The sequence below is a fragment of the Lithobates pipiens genome, unplaced genomic scaffold (genome assembly GCF_037356315.1).
Source record: "Lithobates pipiens isolate NorthernLeopardFrog02 unplaced genomic scaffold, aLitPip1_a1.2 Scaffold_8, whole genome shotgun sequence".
Taxonomy (NCBI): domain Eukaryota; kingdom Metazoa; phylum Chordata; class Amphibia; order Anura; family Ranidae; genus Lithobates; species Lithobates pipiens.
In genome coordinates this window covers 572,408,388-572,427,577 of record NW_027507903.1, presented here as the reverse complement: position 1 = coordinate 572,427,577, position 19,190 = coordinate 572,408,388, and the positions used below count along the sequence as shown (strand labels likewise).

General features: G+C 45.1%; 1 protein-coding gene and 1 long non-coding RNA gene across 2 annotated transcripts in view; both read left to right on the top strand.

Moving 5' to 3' along the window:
- The window catches only part of RDH8 (retinol dehydrogenase 8), a 64,177-nt gene extending 55,874 nt beyond the window's left edge, over positions 1–8,303 (top strand). Inside the window, exons 4-6 of the mRNA XM_077470181.1 lie at positions 5,035–5,128; positions 5,253–5,436; positions 7,828–8,303. Coding sequence (XP_077326307.1) covers positions 5,035–5,128; positions 5,253–5,436; positions 7,828–8,052 — 503 coding nt within the window. The 3' untranslated portion in view covers positions 8,053–8,303. The remainder of the gene's footprint in view (positions 1–5,034; positions 5,129–5,252; positions 5,437–7,827) is intronic.
- A 74-nt stretch (positions 8,304–8,377) lies between these two features.
- On the top strand, positions 8,378–18,700 carry LOC143961044 (uncharacterized). The gene is made up of 2 exons (XR_013270401.1): positions 8,378–16,139; positions 16,558–18,700. It is a non-coding gene; the product is annotated as an uncharacterized LOC143961044 (long non-coding RNA).
- Positions 18,701–19,190: the final 490 nt, after the last annotated feature.

Below are 19,190 nucleotides of genomic sequence, written 5' to 3'. Positions count from 1 at the left end.
AGAGGGAGATCACGTTTGCCCACTTATTTCCTCTGCAGAAGCCACTCATCGGAGCTGGAAAGCAGCCGTGGATCACGTGACTGGCCTGAAGACAGCTGATATTCAGTATTTACAGCGCTCATTTTTAAATACAACTTACACATTGTGTATAATAAAGAGGCTGGCAGTGACAAATTGAATATTTTAATATTAGAGTAATAGCGGCGGGGCGGGGCCGGGCTGGAGACAGACAGAGAGTGCGCTGACAGGGAGGAAGGAAGGGGTGAGGGGGGAGAGAGGAAAGCAGAGAGCAGCCAGCCTATCACGGAGGGAGGCTTTCTGACCACGGTGATCAGGGCGCAGATGCCCTGGTTATTGTGGTCTGTTTGGAAAGGCCATACAGGAAGTGGCAGGTTCAGGGTTTTTTTTTTTACAGTTTAGAGGGGACCGATTACATAGCACAGGTGCTTTGATGTGTAATCTGCTTTAAGGGACCAGTATCTACATTTTTTGGGGGGTTAACAAATGCTTTAAAGGAGCTCTGTCCCAACTTAAAACACTAAGTACTCTGGGAACTCTAACATAAGAGATGCTCTGGCGTACGGAGAGGACCCTGATGTAAGGGGGCACACTGTGGCCTCTGGTGTAAATGGGAGCTCTGATGTAATGAGTGCTCTGAGAACCCTGATTTACCTTAGTGTACTCTCTTGGAGGCAGGAGAGAGAGGGGTGGGGGGGAGACTTAAGTCACAGACAGGGATGGATGGTGAGCTCACTCACCCCTTGGCAGTCAGTACCTCTCATCCAGATGGATTTGAAGCTGCTGGACTTCAAATTTCCGGCCCCCACTTTCCTTTTCTGAGGCACAGCCCTGGGGATTGGAGTGTGGGCAGACACAGAGGGGTTGGGGTGGGAGGAAGAGGTGCAGATTGAGCCCTCTCTCCTCTCCCATCTGTGTCTGTGTTTGGGGGGCTGTTAGTGCTGGCTTTGGGCAGTGTGAAAGGGACACTCTTAGCTTAGATAATTGTAGCGAGCAATCCTTCTGGGAAGCTATAATTCTGTCTGAAGAATGTGTCCGGGTCTCAGACAGTCTCAAATCCGGACCCATGGTTCCAAACCCAAACAGTCCGGGTGAATCCTGAACAGGTGGCAACCCTAGATCAGATGTATTTTTAAAAGACTATAATCTATATTCCACGTAACAGGCTGGAGAAGCAGGATTAACATGTGGAAATTTAGATTGCTCACCCACACTATAACTTGTGTAACAGAACAAGACTGTCACTGTGAGACGATAGAAAATGTGACACAGGATTCGCATTTTGGGTAAGTGAAACGTTCCAGACTAGTGTTTCTGAGCAGAGAATGCTGTGTATTTGTCTTTCTCTGGATTTCTTTTAGAACATTTAAACCTGTGTCCATATTTTGCTAGACACTTGCAACCTGGCTGAGTACACAAGTGTGCAGTGTCGTTATACACTCAGATCTGAGGATAGCTGAGGGGTCCCAGTTTGGAGACCACTCTCAGTGAGGGAGAAGGAAGGTCTCATCAAGGGGGTCAGAGGGTAGGGTTGCCACTTCATCCTTTTAAACCCAAACACATATTAATTACACAAGTTCTGTGCCTGATTAAGATGATAATTAAACTCACTTGGTGCCTTATCTGCATTTAATTATCCTCAGAACCTGTGTAATTCAAAGGTGTTCGGGTTTAAAGGGATGAGGTGGCAACCCTATCAGAAGGTCCAACCTGAAGCCAAGAGACAAGGGGTCTCAGTTCCAGGAGTTAGGTCGACTTCTATTGGGGTGTTAGGAGAACTTCAATCCAAAGTCCAGAGGTGGGCAGTGCAGCAGGGTTGTGGGACTAAAGGCTAGAGAGTCAAGTACCCAAGAGTGTTGGACACCGTGGTACTACATTTGAAGCTGAGCGAGCTTATGAGCCAGGTGGTTCAGCATTTTCCAATGTATTTATTCTGCTGAAGCTGAAAAATATCCCTGTGTGGGAAGTCCTTCTTTTTGAACTCATGCTTTCTTTTAAAGAAAAGTCCCTTAAAGGAGAAGCTTTGACTGTACTTCTCTTGTGGATCTTCTCCTTCTCAGTTCGTTCTGCACTCCTGTGACCCATTTTCAGCGGGCTGAAGCCTGCTGTCGGCTCAAGTCACAGAGCTGGTACAGGCTTGGGTAAGATCGCGACAATGAAGTCGGGAACCGCCCACATGCATGGGCTGGCTCAGACTCTCAGCGAGCTGCTGAAAACCTAAATCAGGCACTTCCACCTTCTCTTCCCCTTTCCACCCCTAGTGAGCAAGGAGGGATGGGGCAGGGCAGACAACAGTGACTGATAGTCACCAGCTTTCTGCTCAGGGAGCCCTGAGAACCGAGCGATCTGTGGTGTTTAATCGCTCAGTTCTCAGAACCGATACTACATCCACCTAGGTAAGTATGATTCTGAAAAAAAAAACATACTTCTCTTTTAAAAATAGTTTCTGTCTGCCCTGGACTCACTGTATAAACACATCTACCATGAGAGCTAACTACCAGTGGCGGAATTATCAGGGTCGCAACAGTCGCAGTTGCGACTGGGCCCTGGAATTCCATCACTGTGGGGGGGCCCCGGCGTGGTTGCTATTCACAGGGCTGTGAGTGAAGAGCATGTCTCATGTAAACAGCAGCACAGAGACACCGGCACTCGGGAGTGAAGTTTCATTTTCCCTCGTCCTCTTCCAAAACACACAGAGGATCTGCTCCCCCTTCGGCCCCCCCTCCCCTCCTCTCTCCTGTGTTCTCCGCGGGAAATGTGAGCTTGTTAGCTTCACACCTGAATGCCCGCGGAGAACACAGGAGAGGAGGGGAGGGGGGGCCGAAGGGGGAGCAGATCCTCTGTGTGTTTTGCAAGAGGACGAGGGAAAATGAAACTTCACTCCCGAGTGCCGGTGTCTCTGTGCTGCTGTTTACATGAGACATGCTCTTCACTCACAGCCGTGCTGACTCCTCTCCAGTGTGTGCAGAGACTCAGGAAGATCCCGTCGCCCATCACCATCATAGAACTGCTGATCGCTGCCTCCCCCCAGGTGCGGGGGGGGGGGGTACAGAGATCTGCTGGGGGCCAAGGTGCACGGCGGAGTCCAGCAAGGTACAGAGAAACCTCTTTAAGGGGGGTGACTGTCTAGGGACCCTAAAGTAAGGGGGGCTCTCTGGGGACCCTAAAGTAAGGGGGGGTATCTGGGGATCCTGATGTCCAGTACCACCGCCACCCCTCCTCCAGTACCACCACCACCACCACCGTGCTACCCACCTTCAGTACCACCGCCACCCCTCCTCCAGTACCACCACCACCACCGTGCTACCCACCTTCAGTACCACCGCCACCCCTCCTCCAGTACCACCACCACCACCGTGCTACCCACCTTCAGTACCACCGCCACCCACCTCCAGTACCACCACCACCACCGTGCTACCCACCTTCAGTACCACCGCCACCCCTCCTCCAGGACCACCGCCACCCCCTCTCCAGTACCACCACCATGCCACCCCCTCTCCAGTACCACCACCATGCCACCCACCTCCAGTACCACCGCCACCCCTCTCCAGGACCACCATGCCTCTCCAGTACCACCACCCACCCTCTAGTACCACCACCGCCACCCACCTCCAGTACCACCGCCACCCCTCTCCAGGACCACAATGCCTCTCCAGTACCACCACTCACCCTCTAGTACCACCACCGCCACCCACCTCCAGTACCACCGCCACCCCTCTCCAGGACCACCATGCCGCTCCAGTACCATCGCCACCCTCCTCCAGTACCACCACCACCCACCTCCAGTACCACCGCCACCCACCTCCAGTACTACCATCCCCCTCCAGTACCACCGCCACCCCTCTCCAGGACCGCCACCCCTCTCCAGTACCACCACCCCCCCTTCAGTACCACCACTGCCACTAACCTCCAGTACCACCACCACCCACCTTCAGTACCACCACCACCCCTCTCCAGGACCACCATCCCCCTCCAGGACCACTATCCCCCTCCAGTACCACCACCGCCACCAACCTCCAGTACCACCGCCACCCCTCTCCAGGACCACCATCCCCCTCCAGTACCACCAACGCCACCCACCTCCAGTACCACCACCCCTCTCCAGGACCACCATCGCCCTCCAGGACCACCACCCCCTCCAGTACCGCCACCCCCTCCAGTACCACCACCGCCACCCACCTCCAGGTACCACCACCAGCCCCCCTCCAGTACCACCACCCCTCTCCAGGACCACCACTGCACTGGTGACACAGGTCCCACTGGGGACACAGGTTGCACAGAAATGTTTTACTTTGTTGTACAGTGGAAAAAAATATAGTATCAAAATCATGCTTTTCGGGGGGGGGGGGGGCCCTTCCTGATTTCTTGCACCGGGGCCCTGAGGTTTCTAGTTACGCCTCTGCTAACTACCCCATGTCACACTGGATATATGGGTGCATGTAAATAATAAGAAGGGTTGCACATATCACACATATTTCACTAGGTAAAACAGTTTTATCTTGCTGCTGACATCCCCTTTCTCCAAGCTTGAGGGGCAGCAGGTCTTTCTTATTACCACTGCTGCCTATAGGCGAGTCACTGTACTCCCATCTAGGCAGAACACACAAACAAGGCACAGAAGCTAGTAAGAGCCGTTTTGTAGAAGCCAAGCAGAGAAGAGGCTATAACAAGATGGTCCCTTCAGTTTGGCTGCCTGGTTTGCTTCCTTATCATAGTGTGGCAACGTCATCCATCACCAGCTGTTTTCACTGATGTAAGTAAGGTTTGTAATTGACAGCCTAAGGAGCTGTCAATTACAGTCAATACCTTTGTGTGCCAGCAGAGGAGGCATCGTGTACCCACTCTGGCATGTGTGGCAGGGGCTGCTGTTCCCTGTTCTAAACCTTCCTTACTCTATCCAAAAAATAAAAAATAAAAGGTTTGTCTATCTTTCCCTAATTTCTAAAAAGTGGGCAATACAAGTTTGGTATGTGGGAAGCTCATGCCCTGACCACCAACCAACTCTTTATTTTACAGGTATTGTATTCAATGACGTCTATGCTGCCTCAAAGTTTGCAATTGAAGGTTTCTGTGAAAGTCTGGCTGTTCAACTTTTAAAGTTTAATATCTTGTAAGTAAAAATGCCTACAGTATATTTTTTATTCATGAAAGATGGGGACATCTGTATTTTCCGAGAAATCCCCCTAAGAGCTAAATTTTTAAGAGCCCATCTAATGCATATTGTATGTGTACAGCATTTCTATGATAGAGCCAGGCCCCGTCAACACAGAGTTTGAGATGAAGCTGATGGAGGAAGTATCCAAGTCTGACTTTCCTGGAGCTGATGCTGAAACCATAAGATGCTTTAAGGAGGTCTACGTACCTGCTGCTCATGAGATCTTTGTCACCTTGGGGCAGACACCAGATGCTGTAGCAAAGGTTAGTAATTACGTAAGGCTCTTTACCGATATGGTGAACTGACCATTAGACTGTTATAGTCCTCTTCAGTTAATTTTAAGACCTTAAACACCCAGAGGGCCATTATCCAAATTCAGTGTTCAGGATGTGTTAGTTAACAGAAGCAAAAATGAATCCCAATCGGTAGCTTATCCACTCCCTCTTAGTCCAATGACTTATGAAATCTACAGATTTGTTTGATCCTTCAAGTTTTTAAATATATATGGATAGAGAAGTAGAAAAGTACGGCGAGGAAGTCTAATACATAAGGCACCTCATCCCAGTATGTTATGGAAAACAGAGTGTAGGACTGGGGAGGGGGATTATTACGGTGCCTAAAATTAGTAAATAGGGGAAATACCAAAAAAATTACAAAAACGATAGATACTTTAAAAGGAATGAACACTGGTTCTTTATTTAATGAGATAGTCGTAAAAATATGTATCATCAGAAATAAATCACAACAATACAAAATACATTAGATAAAATTGTCGTCTATTCAGTGTAATATAATCAAAGTTTTAATTGTTGGTCAAAAGAGTCCCAACATGTTTCGCCATTACAATGGCTTCTTCAGGGGAACCATTTTTTTTAAACCAAACTAAGACGAACAGAAACTATAAATGATAACAAAAAAACAATAATTAATACAAAATATACCGTATTTGCCGGCGTATAAGACGACCTTTTACACTTAAAAAAACTGAGCAAAAAGGACGGGTCGTCTTATACGCCGGGTCCGCTGCTGGGATGCCTTCTGGCTGTCCGGTAATACTGTATGTAGCTTCGGCTACATACAGTATATACCACTGAACCAATCCCAGTGAGCGATGTATTCAAATGAATACAGAGCCTGCTCGGATTGGAGCAGCAATCTCTGCCAATCCGAGCAGGCTACACACAGTAGCCTGCTCCGATTGGCTTTGAGAGTGAGGCGCGGGCTGATGATGTAACAGCCTCCGCCAATCCCAGCAGGCTTTGTATTCATTAATAGAATACATTGCTCGCCGTGATTGGCTCCAGCACCAGAAGGAAGAAGGAAATGGCTCCAGCAAGAACGAAGAAGAAGAGGGATATGAAGCGTCGGAAGCCTCGGAATCGGGGGTCGTCTTAAACGGTGAGTACGGGCAAAACATTTTAACTGTGCAGGTTTTTAGGGGGTCGTCTTATATGCCGGGTCGTCTTATACGCCGGCAAATACGGTAATTGAGTGAATATCGTCTGGTTCTTAAACAGGGTAGATTGAATAGAAAAATATATTATAATAATTTAAATACATACCCCCGGCTCACCTCCGAGCCTGCAACTGGTGAAAAACTTTCAAGGGGGGGGGGGGGGGGAAGACGTCCAACTATAATATATCACCTATGGTGACTGCAGGGGGTAGAGGAGAGACCAAATTAGCCTAATTTGTTTTTTTGAAAAAATGGGTTAAATATACACATGATGGTATATATACGGGGAAATTAATACCTCGTGCACACCGGATAAAGGGTTAATGTAGAAATACTACAGAGAGCAGGGACACCATAAATATTGGAAGAACTTGAGATGGAATACACGCAATTTCAGCCAACCTGAATGCACACAGAAGTACAAAAAAGGCATCACCTAATTAGATAAGGGGCCTTGGGTCAATAGCTAAGCAAGAGTATTAAATTCAGCTGTAGATAGGAAAAATTATTTATTATGAATAAGCTCATCTGAACCTACGAAAGAGAGGTTCTATAGTTATCCAGTATATGGATACTTTTACTTCCATGTATACCTATATATACCTATATACTTTTACAGTACATCACCAGCTTGAGCTTGAATGATGAAAGAAAGGTATGTCCTGTGATAGTCTTGTGATATTCATATTTATTTAGGTACACACATGATATGTGTTCTATGGGTGGGCGCTTGGGCGTGTAGCAGTAGGTGGGTTTTGTATCTACGTTCACCTGTCCATTTTTTTTACCCTCCTCCGAGTGAAATACTGAATTGTGTAAATAATGTCTTAAATGATCATTTAATAGGTTTTATTTGTTAATGGTGTGTTGGATATAAAAAAAACCTTTAGTCCAGGCAACTCCTACCTCTATGATTCAGCCCCGTCTAGGTGACATGCATCAGCAGGGCATGGCCACGGGTGGGGACTATGTTCAAGCCAGTGGAACAGAATAAATGACATGATTGATATCATCAGAATGCGGCCGCGGTTTCCATGTATCTGTGCTAATTTGAGTGGGGCATGCTCTCTCTTGGGGTCGGCACCTGGCGATAACATTGGACCAGAGGCCTATATATCAAGGCCTTGGAGCAGCACTGATTGTTTTTGTTTTTTTTCTACAAACTGTGACAGTCTTACTCATTTTGTATTTTATCCAGGCCACAGTGAAAGTGATAGGAATGACACAGCCAGTGTTCCGCCTTCAGACTAATCCTCTGTATACTCCACTCACTGCCATGAAGTATGCTGACAACACCGGGAATTTGTCCGTCAGGTCCTACTACAACCTACTATTCAATTATGGCTCCGTCTTCCACTTCAGCCTGAACCTCCTGAAATGTATCACTTGCAACTGCTTCCGCAGGAGGGTTATGCCAGTCTGAAGCACAGGAGCATCAATGATGAAGCTAGCTTGGACTTGGGCAGTGTCTTATTTTTTGTCTTCTCAACATCTGAGCAGTTTTTCTGAGTGTGGGAGTTTCAGCACCACCATTTTTAGCTCAAGAGTTATTGGCACCAAAGCCTGATTTTGTTGCCGATCTGTACTTGTAACTAATTCTTACCCTGCATATATTTGTCATGGCAGTTATCACACCCAAAATCCTAAAATGAAGTAGCCTACCCTGGCTGTAAGCATAAGGCCGCGTACACACGGGCGGACTGTTCGTCCAACTTTGTCCGCTGAACAGTGTTTCAGCGGACAGTCCGCTCGTGTGTGGGCTTCAGCGGACAGTTTCAGCGGACAGTCTGACGAACAAAGTTTTTCGGAATTTCCGTAAGACTGTCCGCTGAAACTTGGTTTGAGCGGACAGTCCGCTCGTGTGTAGGCTTGTTCGGCAAACTAAGTCTCGCGCATGCTCAGAAAGAATTTACACGCCGAAGGTTGCATTGCAGTGTATCGGACGCCGAATCTCTCGTCCCGTCGTACGTGCCGTTCACGTCATCGCGCAAGTTTTCAGCGGACTGTTCGTTCGTCGTGTGTGGTCAAGTCCGCTCATGCAAATTTTGAACGGACTGTTTGTCAAACTGTTTGACGAACCTAGTTGGGCGGACAGTCCGCCCGTGTGTACGCGGCCTTAGTTTTAAAGCTGAAAAGTATGACTTTCATGATGTTTTGGGCTGATCTTCTTATGCCGCGTACACACGGACGGGAAATGTTGGATGTGAGCTTGTTGTCAGAAAGTCCAACCTTGTGTATGCTCCATTGAACATTTGCTGTTGGACTTTCAGCTAACAAATGTTTGATAGCACGATCTCAAATTTTCCGCCAACAAAACGTTGTTGTCGGAAAGTCCGATCATGTGTACACGAGTCCGTCGCAAAAAAGTTCACACATGCTCGGAATGGCTATTGAACTTCCTTTTTCTTGGCTCGTCATATGTCTTGTACATCACCGCGTTCTCACGTTCGTAATTGTTGGCCAACATTTGTGTGACCATGTGTATGCAAGACAAGTTTGAGCAAACAACTTTCGAACAAAAATCCACATTTTTTTGGGCGGAAAGTCCGATCATGTGTACGTGGCATTATATTTAACGTAGCCTAACAGCCAAGCTAACCATAACTTTTCTGGCCAAAATATTACCTTGGTAGACTTTGATCTTAGTGCCAGTCATCAACCCAACCTCTAACCCCTACAATCAGTATTATTTTCATGATGACATTCTCATTGAAAATTTACAGTGGCTTAGCATTGCGGGGCGAAAATACCTTACATAAAAACAACCTATGCCATGATATATCACTGGTAAAAAATTGCCAGGATGATCAAAAGTTTAGCATCAAAATTGTCAGCATTTCTTACATCTGTGTGATCTAATATGAATGTGGCATCACACCTCCAAACCACCATGGTAGAGAGATGGTGACTGCCCACCATCCTTGTGCATGAGGAGGCTTCTAAGAACCCATAATCTGAGCCAGTATCATAGGAAGTAATAAAGATTCCTGTTTGGGAATACAGATCAAATAATATAACTTGTGAATTCTCAAACTGGGAGAACCAATGCCACAGATCAAATGAAATACTAATGTGTTGTAAATAATATGTAGAAATTATGCAGCAAATACCACAGCAGACTAGTGCAAACACAAAAGGCATACCTAGAAATAATCATCGCTATACATGAAACACAAAAAGCAAAGACCAATGATTACAAGTCTAGCTCTATACGAGATACGACTACACAACTTATCTAAGCAAGGTATCAAAGCTGGGAAAGGAGGTAATATAAAAGGTAAGACAAGATGTGGAGAGAACAGAGCTCTAGAACATTTTTTTTTTTTAAACAAAGGGCCACGTTACTGACCTTCAAACTATGGTCCATGGGAGAAGAACATGTCCTGGTGTCAGTAGCAGTAAACAATGCCCAGCATTGGTATTAGGCAGAGTAATAGTTCCCCATCATCGATGTCAGTGGGAGGAATAGTGCCCCATCATTGATGTCAGTGGGAGGAATAGTGCCCCATCATTGGTGTCAGTGGGAGGAATAGTGCCCCATCATTGATGTCAGTGGGAGGAATAATGCCCCATTATTGGTGTCAGTGGAAGAAATAGTGCCCCATCATTGGTGTCATTTTTCTTGTTTTCCTACTATGCCCCACTGTTGCTAACAATGGGGGGAATAATTTGCTTCAAGGGCCGAGTAAAAGCAAGCAAAGGGCCTAAGAGAAAGGCCAGAGAAATAAAAAAAAGAAGAGCAGGCAGGACAGACCTATCAGTAGTTGAGTAAAAAAAAGTAGAATGAAAGCAATGTAAAAATGAAGGGAATGCAAAACATCTGAGGTTGCGGTTGATCACATGTGTGGTGTGCACAACCTAGGAGGATTCACCTATGGAGAATACGTCTTTCTTCCTGCAGGTCTTAGAGGTCCCATTTGACGTTCTGGGGAACAAATCCGGTGGTTCTCGTGGAACTTTGAATAGCCAAAATAGTGAGATGGGGATGTCAAAGGAGCCTGTGGAGGAGTAGAGGCTCCTGAATGATAGATAATCATTTTAACTGATTCAGCCCCGGAAGATTTTACCCCTTCCTGACCAGAGCACTTTTTGCGATTTGACCCTGCGTCGCTTTAATTGACAATTGCACGATTGTGCGACGTTGTACCCAAACAAATTTTAAGTCCTTTTTTTCCCACAAATGGAGCTTTCTTTTGGTGGTATTTGATCATCTCGGCAGTTTTTATTTTTGCGCTATAAACAAACAAAAGAGCAACAATTTTTTGTAGCTACACAATATTTTGTACTTTTTGCTATAATTGCTATAATTTTTGCTATAATTAATATCCCCATTTTTTTAATTAAAAAACAAAATTTTTCTCAGTTTAGGCCGATATGTATTCTTCAATATATTTTTGGTAATAAAAATCGCAATAAACATATATTGATCGGTTTGCCCAAAAGTTATAGCATCTACAAAATAGGGGATAGATTTATAGCATTTTTATTATTATTTTTTTTTTTTACTAGTAATGGCGGCGATCTGTGATTTTTATCATGACTGCGACATTATGGCCGACACATCGGACCACTGGCATTAATAAGGCAATCAATGCTATAAAAATGCATTGATTACTATAAAAATGTCACTGACGTGAAGGGGTTAACACTAGGGGGCGATCAAGGGGTTAATTGTGTTCCCTAGTGTTTTTTCTAACTGAAGGGGGGAGGGGACTGACTAGAGGGGATGACAGATCGCTGTTCATAATTTGTATGAACAGACGATCTGTCCCCTCTCCCCTCAGATAACCGGGATCTCTGTGTTTACACACAGAGATCCTGGTTCTCGCCGTGTTATGAGTGATCGCAGAAGCCTGGTGGTCATCACACCCTAGTGACCACCAGAAGGAGCGACGTAACATAGCGGCGATTCGCCTGCCTGTACAACTGCGGCGGCTGGTCAGCACGTGGTTAAAGAGGACATGGTTTTCTTGATAAAAGTTTATTCTTATCTACCATACACCCACCTCTAGTCCACCACAGGCTATCTTTGACATCCCTCATCTCATCTTGCTGATAAACAGTTGACCAAAATGCTCAGGTGACTGTCTGACTCTTATGCCACGTACACACGAGCGTTATGTCCGACAGAAAAAGTCAGACGGAAGCTTTTCATCGTATATTCCGATCATGTGTATGCCTCAACTGACTTTTTTTTTTCAAAAATTCTGACGGACCTAGAAATAGAACATGTTCTTAATATTTCTGACGGAACCAATTCCTATCGGGAAAACCGCTCGTCTGTATGCTGTTCCAACTGACCAAAAACTACGCATGCTCTAAAGCAAGTACGAGACAGAAGCTATTGGCTAATGGCTATTGAACTTCCTTTGTCTAGTCCCATCATACATGTTGTACGTCACTGTGTTCTTGACGATCGGACTTTGGTGTGATTGTGTGTACGCAAGATAGTTTCAGTGGAATTCCGTCAGTTTATTCCGGCGGGAAAGCCGGTCGTGTGTACAGGGCATTATAGGCATAAATATCTAGTATATAGTATAAATGTTTAGTGTCTAAGCCAGCCTTTCTCTACATTTTTAACACAGAGGAATCCTTGAAATGACTCTCTGAACTCAGGGAACCCCTGCTAAAAAAAATTCTATAACTACAACTCATAATACATTAGTGCGATGGTCAGTGGGAAGAATGCTCCTTACACTTGTGGTCAGGAGGGTGAATTGTCCCCTTACAGATAGTTAAAAGATTACCAGTGTCAGTAGGAACGTATCTGCGAGGCAGAAATGAACCCCAAAGAACCTCTGGAGGAACCTTAGGCCGCGTACACACGGGCGGACTGTTCGCCCAACCTTGTCCGCTGAACAGTGTTTGGGCGGACAGTCTGCTCGTGTGTGGGCTTTCAGCGGACAGTTTCAGCGGACAGTTGGACGAACAAGGTTTTTCGGAAATTCCGTAAAACTGTCCGCTGAAACCTTGTTTCAGCGAACAGTCCGTCCGTGTGTAGGCTTGTTCGACAGACTAAGTTCCGCGCATGCTCAGAAAGGATTTACACGCCGAAAGTTATAATGCAGTGTATAGGACGTCGTATTTTTCGTCCCGACGTACGGCACGTTCACGTCATCGCGCACGGTTTCAGCGGACTGTTCGTTCGTCGTGTGTGGCCATGTCCGTCCATGCTAATTTTGAGCGGACTGTTTGCCGAAACTGTTGGATGGACAAAGTTGGGCGAACAGTCCGCGCGTGTGTACGCGGCCTTAGGGTTCCATGGAACCTTGGTCTAAACAGTCGGGCAGAGGGAAACTCTTATGCCGCGTACACACGTTCGGAATTTTGGCCAGCAAAAGACGATGAGAGCTGTTCATTGGAATATGCGACCGCATGTATGCCCCATCGGAATTTAGCTGGGCAAATTCCCACCAGCAAAAATTTTATAGCATTTTCTCAATTTTCCTGATGGAAAAACTTTCCGAAATTCCGATCGTGTGTATACAATTCCGCCGCGCAAAAACTCATGCATGTTCAGATTCAACTACGAGATGGAAGCTATTGGCTACTAGGTATTTAACTTCCCTTTTCTAGTCCCGTCGTATATGTTGTACGTCACCGTGTTCTTGTCAGTCGGAATTTGGTGTGACTGCGCGTAGGCAAGACAATTTGAGCGTAATTCCATTGGAATTCCAACGGGAAAACCATCAGTGCTTTTTCCGGTGATAATTCCAATTGTGTGTATGCGGCATTATTCATTGGAGATCTGTTGGTGGCTGCTGGGCAGGAAGGGTGATCTGTTGGTGGTTGCTGAGTGTACTTAGACCAGCCATACATGGTTTGAATCTGAGCTGAGATTTGAACTGTTAATGGGCAAGCTGAATGTACCAAGTTGATTGATCGCCTCCCGGGCAAGGATTGCTTTCCCCACCCACGGAAGATATGCACTTTGTCTCTTCTGCGATAACAAACACTGCAAGCAAGCCTCGACTGAGCTTAAAAAGGAGGAATCCCAAAATCCACTGGCAAAATCCAATTATTTTTTCACTTTTAAAACAATCATTTTCACAGCATGCCATGCATTATACATGGAAAACCATATACAGAAGGCCTCCCTATCTGGAAGTATGTAGATGTAACATTAACCTTGGAAAGGAATGTACGTAAACTCTTTTAATCCCTTCTAAGCAGTCCCATCTATTTTGTAATTAGCAGTTCTGACATTGACAGGGGTTGTGGGCAGGATGCCTACATCAAATTATTTTGCATATGCAGCCTATTATTTATTTATACAAAGAGTAACAGTGACACCTGCAGTCTATGAAGTAGTGTAACAGCCAACAACCAAAGGTTTGTCCATGTGTTTGTTAAAAGGTATCCCAAGCAGTTGGAACATCCATTTTAATATTATTAAATGATCATAAAATGTGAATCACAGTTACATCTATACAAAAAGGTAATATTTAAACTTTTAAGCAGCTAACAAAAATATATATCAGGGTAACAGAGAGTAAACCAGTTGCGTGCAGGAAGATCATTTCCCAATAATACTGTCTTTGGTAGAAAGAGCTACACAATTAGTTGTTATCTGGGCAACTTACTTACCCTACAATCTACCTCAATGCCTTGAATGACAAAATCATAATTCTTAACCAGGGTTCTCCCAGAAGTTTGCTAATGGTTCCTTGAGAAGTAGATGATTGACCTCCCATCTGATGGTGCCAAGTAGTTTCCAGTCCAGCACTGCTTTATAAAGCCAGTATCATGACACCAATGATCTTTTTTTGCTGTCTATAAGGTTGCCATTCTGACCACCACTGTACATGGGGATCAAGTCATCCTATTGACCACTAACGTAAGGGGGCATTCCCCAAGGAGGCATTCTTCCCACTGATCACCAATGTAAGGAGGCATTCTTCCCACTGACCACCAAGTTAAGTAGACATTCTTCCCACTGACCAATTAGGTAAGGAGGCATTCTTCCCACTGACCACCAAGGTAAGGAGGCATTCTTCCCACTGACCACCAAGGTAAGGAGGCATTCTTCCCACTGACCACCAATGTAAGGAGGCATTCTTCCCACTGACCACCAAGGTAAGGAGGCATTCTTCCCACTGACCACCAAGGTAAGGAGGCATTCTTAACACTGACCACCAAGGTAAGGAGGCATTCTTCCCACTGACCACCAAGGTAAGGAGGCATTCTTCCTACTGACCACCAAGGTGAGGAGGCATTTTCACACTGACCACCAAGTTAAGTAGGCATTCTTCCCACTGACCACTAAGGTAAGGAGGCATTCTTCCCACTGACCATCAAGTTAAGTAGGCATTCTTCCCACTGACCACCATTGTAAGGAGGCATTCTTCCCACTGGCCACCAAGTTAAGTAGGCATTCTTCCCACTGATCACCAAGGTAAGGAGGCATTCTTCCCACTGATCACCAAAGTAAGGAGGCATTCTTCCCACTGACCACCAGGATAAGGAGGCATTCTTCCCACTGACCACCAAAGTAAGGAGGCATAATTCCCACCAAACACCAATGCAAGGAGCATTCTTTCTATTGGCAACCAGTGTGAGGGACATTCTTTCCAGATTGACCACCAGTGTAGGGATCATTCCTCCTACTGACCAAAAGTGCAAGGGTCATTCTTCCTAATGACCAACAATGTAATGGGGCCTTCTCTCACTGACCAATATGTAAGAGACATTCTTCCCAATGAGCACCTATGTAAGTGAATATTGCAACAAAATTTGGTTTTATTTGATCTTTTAATGGGCTGTTCTTTTTTTATCTTGTTATTTTTGTTTGGCGTTCTGCTTTAAATTAGAATTAAAGGCAAATGCTTATTTTCATACATAGGTGTGATCCAACACTGGCGTCCATGCTTATTTCCATACATAGGTGTGATCCAACACTGATGTCCACGCTCATTTTCATACATAGGTATGATCCAACACTGATGTCCACGCTCATTTTCATACATAGGTATGATCCAACACTGATGTCCATGCTCATTTTCATACATAGGTGTGATCCAACACTGATGTCCATGCTCATTTCCATACATAGGTGTTATCCAACACTGATGTCCACGCTCATTTCCATACATAGGTATGATCCAACACTGACGTCCACGCTCATTTCTATACATAGGTATGATCCAACACTGATGTCCATGCTCATTTCTATACATAGGTATGATCCAACACTGATGTCCACGTTCATTTCATACAAAGGGGTGATCCAACACTGATGTCCACGTTCATTTCATACAAAGGGGTGATCCAACACTGATGTCCGCGTTCATTTCCATATATAGTTGTGATCCAACACTGATGTCCATGCTCATTTCTATACATAGGTATGATCCAACACTGATGTCCACGTTCATTTCATACAAAGGGGTGATCCAACACTGATGTCCACGTTCATTTCATACAAAGGGGTGATCCAACACTGATGTCCACGTTCATTTCCATATATAGTTGTGATCCAACACTGATGTCCATGCTCATTTCTATACATAGGTATGATCCAACACTGATGTCCACGTTCATTTCATACAAAGGGGTGATCCAACACTGATGTCCACGTTCATTTCCATATATAGTTGTGATCCAACACTGATATCCATGCTCATTTCTATACATAGGTATGATCTAACACTGATGTCCACGTTCATTTCCATATATAGCTGTGATCCAACACTGATGTCCACGCTCATTTCTATACATAGGTATGATCCAGCACTGATGTCCACGTTCATTTCCATATATAGCTGTGATCCAACACTGATGTCCACGCTCATTTCTATACATAGGTATGATCCAGCACTGATGTCCACGTTCATTTCCATATATAGTTGTGATCTAACACTGATGTCCATGCTCATTTCCATACATAGTGTGATCCAACACTGATGTCCATGCTCATTTCCATACATAGTGTGATCCAACACTGATGTCCATGCTCATTTCCATACATAGTGTGATCCAACACTGATGTCCATGCTCATTTCCATACATAGTGTGTGATCCAACTCTGCAAATAAAAAGCTGTAAGGATTCACTGACGGGTTTCCTTAAGCCCCATACACACTATCAGTTTTTCTGCTGACTTTTTCCTTCAGATTTACCAAAACCATATAATATGAGGTCAAACCTTAGGAGTTTCCATTTGTATGCAATCAGGCAGGCCCTTCTACTACATGGTTTTGGTAAATCTGAAGGAAAAACTCAGCAGAAAAACTGATAGTGTGTATGGGGCTTTACTGGCAATGGTAGTGGCAGCACCCAACTGCCGATGTAGGCTGGGGTGCCGACATTGCTGGATTCCAGGACAGGTAAGTGACCTAATATGAAAAGTCAGCAGCTACAGTATGTGTAGCTGCTGACTTTTAATTTTTGGAGGGGCAGGTCGGAAAACACTGCTTTAAAGCTTACTTGTAGCCTGCAAATGGGCTGAAATTGCACTGGACCACAGGCAAAAGTAGTGCATTCGCTGCTATATAAAACGCAGAGTAAAAGGATTGCATGGTACATTAGTGCAGGCAAACACACTGGGTTTGCAACCTGTGCTTGGGGTGTGATTAAGTTAGCTTTGTCATCCACTACAGATCATAAATGCAGTGCATTTTTAGTGCGATGCAGGAAATGCTCACAGAACGTGGGTTTCCGACATTGCGTTCTGGTGTGAACTGGGCCCTAAAGTGTTTAGAAACCTCAGGCATGAAATATGAAAAAAAGCATATCTCCTATAATGTGTACTTGTCTCAATTCAGAGCACTAAGTCTAATTTTTGTCTGCTGCCTCTGCTAATTAGTATTTTGCTGACACCAAGAGAAAAAAAGGTGACAGGGGAGGGACCTCCAGCTGATTGACAGCTCTGTTCCTGTGTGCTGTGTGAAAAGGGGGGGGGGGGGTTCTCTTCACTCCAATCAGCACTCAGAGTTCTCCTCACTGAGCTCTGCGAGTGTAACTTCAACACCCCACCCCCTGCTTTCTGTAAGCACACACCAGCTGTATACATTCTGCATTTTGAACGGCTATAGAGAAGAGAAGACTGCAGGTAAACAGGTTCAACTTATTTGTTTCATCTCTGTGTATCACCTGAGGCCAGTCACTTAACTGGTTGTATGTATATTATAAGTATCTGTAAGGGCCGGCTCACACCAAACGCAGTGCAGAAAAGACGTGTCCTATGCACATTTCCCTTCACCACAGATGAACTCACTGCCCTTGTGAGGGTGCCAACACCATGCGTTTGCAGGCACCAAATAACATGGTACCGGAGTATCATGCAGTTTGGTGCAGTGCATCCTGAAAAAGTAGCGCTTGCACTACATTGTTTTTGCATTCCAATGCATTTTGCAACCAATTCATATATAAACGAGTGGTGAAATCAGACAACACAGGAATGCATGTGTTCCGGTGTGAACTGACCCTAAATATCTTAAAGTGATCTCTCTGCAGTGGTGTGACACGTCCCCTGCGCTGAGAGTTGGGCAATCATCAAAGCTATCAGTGATGATTTTTAGAGTTCCAGCTGTAGGTCAGTGGTGGAGGGTGTCGGAATGCTGCAGAGAGACCGCTGCTCTCATACAGAACACAGGGGTCTATGTCTGCAGCCTACTGATGGGGTTGAAGTTTTCAGGCTGGTGGAGCCCCATTCAATAAAAAAAGGCATTTATTAAACATTCACATTTTTATGCTCCCTCCATTAAATGGTTTGATTTTCAAGCAGACTGCACTTGGGACTTACAACTTTGTTCAGAAGGGCATACTTAAAGGGGGTTATTTACTAAAGGAAACACCACTTTGCACTGAAAGTGCACTTGGAAGTAAAGTCGCTGTAGATCTGAGGGGGACATGCAAAGTAAATAAAAAACAGCATTTTAGCTCGTACATGATTGGATGATAAAATCAGCAGAGCTTCCCCTCATTTCAGATCTACCCCTTAGATTTAGAGTGACTGCACTTCCAAGTGCACTTTCAGTGCAACATGGATTTCCTTTAGTAAATAACCCCCAAAGTGTTTCTAAACCCAGGACCCTGCATTCACTATATCTGGTCTCCCACAGTACACAAAACATGTAAATCCTATTATTTTAGTAAATATAAACCACTAAATACCTTTTCTCATCAGCGGTATATAGCGGTCTTGTGACTTCTGTCAGTGTCTGGTTAAAGCTTGTAGGAGGAGTTTTCATTCTCCCCTTACTGTCCTATGGGGCTGCATAACTCCTGACCCTCTGTCTGAATAGTGCTGATTGGCCCTGTGCTGATCACATGCACCCTCCCAGAAAAAAAAAGCAATACACACCAAACTGAGTTTGTTTTGATGCGTTTGGACTGTATGCTCTTCTGGTTTGTTTTGATGTGTTTGGACACACCAAACTGAGCATGTGCAGAGTGCCCCCAAGGCTCCTCGCTATCAGCAGATGGATTGGGGGCAGTGGAAGAAGGGGAGGATCAGAGAAGACAGGATCAAACAGCCTTTTTACACAAAGGGGAGGGTTAACCCCTTAGGTTCCACGGTAAGCATAACAAGCACTTAAGTGTACATCTGTACAAAGGACC